At 56.2% G+C, this 4,549-nt stretch overlaps 1 protein-coding gene across 1 annotated transcript in view; it reads left to right on the top strand.

Moving 5' to 3' along the window:
* Positions 1-477: 477 nt before the first annotated feature.
* Positions 478-4,549, top strand: part of LOC119577227 (serine/threonine-protein kinase PRP4 homolog) — a 101,708-nt gene continuing 97,636 nt past the window's right edge. The window contains exon 1 of the mRNA XM_037924970.1: positions 478-4,549. This exon is cut by the window's right edge and continues 34 nt beyond it. Coding sequence (XP_037780898.1) covers positions 1,337-4,549 — 3,213 coding nt within the window. The 5' untranslated portion in view covers positions 478-1,336.

Below are 4,549 nucleotides of genomic sequence, written 5' to 3'. Positions count from 1 at the left end.
TCTCTCTCTCTCTCTCTCTCTCTCTCTCTCTCTCTCTCCCTCTCTCTCTCTCTCTCTCTCTCTCTCTCTCTCTCTCTTGCATACGCCATCTTTTCTCTCTTATGTTTACCCTTTCCTTCTGCCACGCTTATTTCCATGCTATCTGCCCTCCCCCTCCCCCTCCTATTCTTTATCCCACCCGCCTCCCTATGCTACTTATGACCCCCCTGACTCCTCCTCCCTCCTTACCCCCTCCTCCCTCTTTCTTCCTTACCCTCCCCGTCCTTCTTCCTTACTCACCCCCTCCTCCCCTCCTACCCTCTCCTCACCCCCACACCAACCCTCTGACCCCACCTTCTCCCTCCCCTTTCCTTCCCTTTAGACGACCCCCTCTTCCCTTCCTCGATCCCCCATAACCCCCTTCACCCCCACTCCCCATCCCCCCCCAGGCGCCACTTGCCCAACCTGGCGCCAGGGGTGTGTAACAGGCTAAGCTGGCGACGGGGGCAGGCTGTGTAAAGTGCCCCGTCCGCTGGCGCCAGAAGAGAGAGTACACCCATGGCGAGGTGTTGCGTGTGTTAGCGTCGCCTGTGTGGTTGTGAATCGCGTAGAAGATTGGTAGATTGATCGAATATTATCTCTTGTGGTCAGGGAAGAGGAAGGTTAACAGATAACGACTAGAAGGATGTAGATAAACGTAGATAAGAGGAATTAACAGGAAAGTAAGTCTGTGATATAAATATCGATATGCATGTATGATAAAGGTGATATTCAAAGGTGTGTTTTTTACTGATTCGGATCAAGTTCACCAAAAAGAGTTGCGGAAAGTGTTTTATGTAAAAAGGAGGAAAAGTGTTGTGATTTCTAGCATATCAGTCTAACTCATAACGATATAATCACCGAATCGATATAGATAACTAAACATCCGGCTGTGTGTTTTTTTTTTCGGTCTTCCAAATCAGTTGCAAGAAGACATATGGAAACCTTGTAGCAGAAATGTCGATGAATTATGACGCGGGCGATACTTTGTCCGAAAGCGTAAAAATGGCTTCCCATGACACTCTTCCACATATATGACACCCGAATAACTGCGACGAAGTGGGTGTTATAGTTACTGTTTTGTTTTACGAACTGTGTTTTACGATTATTACCTCCGAGAGAATGGGATAAACAGGTGTGCGTTTGCATTTGTTTTTTTGTATTTGCCGTGCTTTTATGATCTGCATATCATCGTGCCATTCACATATCGTATCTATATGTATATAAGCTTTGGCTAGGACTTCGAAGCCTTCGTAGAAAGCGCAGGCGCAGCAAGCTCGTTATTCGCTCTCAAAGACACCCCGAAAACATATCGAAGATGCCGGTCTCGCCCTATCTCACGCAGAACAGCTACGCCACCCGGCCCTACGTCAGGAGTAACTCCAGCAACTACGTCTCGCCCTCGTACACCACGCCCAAGTACGGCGAGGTGGGGTCGAGCGCCACCCTCGGCAGGACGAGGCTGACCTCGGGGGACGTCGCGGGAGGCTACGGGAGGTCCAAGTACAGCATCCCCGAGAACGAGCCTTCGAGCGGCATCTACGACCTGTCCAAGTACTCGTCGGGGGCGGCCGGGGGCTTCTCGGCCGGGAACTACCTGGCGAGGTACAAGTCGTCCGATAACATTCCCGACGCCGGGAGCAAGGGCCTCTTCGGCGACAGCAAGATCAAGAAGTCCCCTTCGTCGTCGAGCTTCCTCTCCGGAAACACGGCCAGCCTCCTGAAGAGCCTCAACGCCCCCGAGTCGAAGCCGCCGCCGGCCAAGTCGAGGTTCACGGCCCTGCGGAGGACGAGTCCGGTCGAGCGCAAGTTCGCCGGGAAGGCCGGGGGAGGCACCTACGCCGACCACTACCTGGCCAAGATCAACAAGGGGCGGGAGCGGCCGCGGGAGATCGACACGAGGGACATCAACACGACGCAGAAGCCGAAGCTGCCGACGGGGTACAAGGCCGACGCGAACAGGGAGGACGGCGGCTCCATCTCGCGCAACCGGCCGCTGGTCCGCCTCACCACCAAGCGCGAGAAGGAGAAGTCCCCCGAGAGCCACTTCAAGGTCAAGGAGAAGACCATCAAGACCATCGCGCAGAGACTCATCGAGAAGTACACCGAGCCGGAGAAGAAGGACAAGAAGCCCGACCCCTACGAGTATGTTCCGACGCGGAGAAGATTCCAGGTGGAGACCAGCAGCGCCGCCGACAGTAGCGGAATTCCCCCCGCCGCCGCCTCCTCGCCCGCCCGCGGCTCCTCCATTTCCTCGGGCGTCGATACGAGTCGCGTCCCCAAAGACGAGGCAACTTCCCCAACTTCCCCGCCGGAACCTCGCGAGGCCCAGCCGGTAATGGAAAACCCACAAAGTTCTAATCGGGAAGAAGAGGAAGAAGATATTGCTGCGAGGCTCCTGAGGGCGACGACGGCGGCCGAGACGAAGAAGGAGCTGCAGAGCGCCGAGGAAGTGAAGGACGCTATCATCGCCGCCGTCCTTCACCCTGACGTTGACATCGAGTCGGACGAGGAGATGAAGGAGCTGGTCCAGAACGAGGACGGAAGCTGGAAGAAGAAGAGGAGGGAGAAGAAGCCGTCGCTCATCCCGAAGGACCTGAGCGGGGACGAAGGCGGGAAGAGCGACGACGGGAAAGGCAAGACGATCGTGGTTCAGCTCAAAAGATTCATCGAGAGAAACCCGAGCAAGAAGCGGTCGTCAGCTAAGACTTCCAGGAGCGCCTCGAGGAAGTCAAAAAGTTCTGACAAGGAGGACGAGAGAAGTCTCCTTTCGCCTGAGCTCGTTTTGGGCAAAAAAGGCTCGAGCAGAGACAGGAAGTCGAAGAAGAAATCCGAGAGGAAAGAGGATGACTCGATAAACAAGGACTCACTTCTCTCTCCTGATTTACTTTTGAGTCGCAAAAAATCGGAGGAGAGCAACGAACCCTCGCAGGACGAAGAAAAGGAGAGAAGCGAGAAAGAAGCAGAAGCGAAAAACGACAAAGAATCCGTGGCGGCGGAAAAAGCGAGCACGAAGAAGCCGAAATCGAAAAAGAAAGTGAAGAAAGCCACGCTGAAAGAGGAAGCAGTTAAAGCTACGTCGTCGAGAGGCTCTCAGGGCGAGGCTCCATCAGGCCCGACTCTTGAGAAACAATCTGTGACGGAGAAAAAAGACCCTGAGTCCAAGGAGATACCTGAGACAAGCGCTTTAAGTCAGCCAGGGGGAAGGCAAGACGAGGAAAAAACGTTGATCAAACCAGGTATTGAGTTCCCTGAGCAGACGCTGGGGAAAGCGGAGGAGACGGAGGAGGAAAAGAGAGAATCGTCGAGCAAAGTTTCGGGAATACCGAGATGGAAAGGCGGGGAGACGGCGAGGAAACATGTCGAGGACACGAAGGAAGAGAGAGAAGAAAATCTAAAACATGAGGAACCAGACAAGGACACAGAGAGCGAAAACAAGACAAGCGCAGAGAAACCCCTCGACCTTCCCCTCTCGACAGAAACTGACACTGTACAAAGCCAAGAACCCGTGTCGTCTCCAGAGGAACTTCCAAAGAAGAGAGCTTTGAAACGCCCTCGTCAGGTTGGCCCGGCCGTCCCGCCAGAGAAGCCCGTCGGCAACCAGTTCCTCGAAGCTCGCAAGATCCTCAAACGGCCAGTGAAGACCGCAGCAAATGCCGTGAAGGAGGAGGCGCCGCAGGAGGTCCCGACGATCAAGGTGTGGAAGAAGCCCGTGGCGCAGCTGCTGCCCCAGAAGCAGGGCGACCAGTTCCTCCAGGCCAGAAGCGGTCTCAAGAAGCCAGTGAAGGCGAAGGAGGACGATAAGGAGGAGAAGAAAGAGGAGAAGCCTTCGGAGGTCAAGCCTAAGAAGCTGGTCAAGAAGCCAGCGGCGACGAAGGAAGAAGCGGAGGTCAAGGGGGACCAGCAAGAACCTCGCGCTCGGCCGCTCAGGAAGCAGAGACCTTCAGGAAGCAGGTCAGCCTCGTCCTCCTCCGACGAAGAGAGCACAGCGAGAACCAAGAAGCAGGAGAAGACCAAACGGCCTCTGAAGCCCCGCCCGAAGCCGAGCAGGTCCGCCAGCAGGTCCCTCAGCAGGTCGCCGAGTCCTCCAAGATCGAAGGGTGACAGATCGAAGTCCCAGAGCTCCTTGAAGCCGCCGAACACCGAGGTAACCTCGCCGGACGGAAAGACGTCGGCCAAGTCCTCGAAACACTCGGGAAAAGAGGCTGAAGAAGAGGCGACCGAATCCTCGACGCTCGCCTCCAGCCGCAGCAAGACGAGCGACGAAGCGCAAAAACCTGAAGGGGAAGAGGCCTCTCGAACGCCCTCCGCCAAGACCACAGACACTCCCAAGACGTCCTCAGAGACCCCGGCCGGCGGAGAAAAAGCTTCCTCGGGGAAGAAGGCATCCGGGGGCGACCGGACCTCGACGCGATCGGGCGCTGGCACGAACGGCTCTCTCGGAAAGGACCCGAAGCTGAGTGCCTTCCAGTCGGCCGATTCCGGGTACGGGTCCAGCCCCAGCACGCCCCAGCCCACGCCCACGCCCGTC

This window comes from Penaeus monodon, chromosome 9 (assembly GCF_015228065.2).
Source record: "Penaeus monodon isolate SGIC_2016 chromosome 9, NSTDA_Pmon_1, whole genome shotgun sequence".
Taxonomy (NCBI): Eukaryota; Metazoa; Arthropoda; class Malacostraca; order Decapoda; family Penaeidae; genus Penaeus; species Penaeus monodon.
Note: the sequence above shows the minus strand (reverse complement) of the source record. Positions and strands in the feature narration are given on the sequence as shown.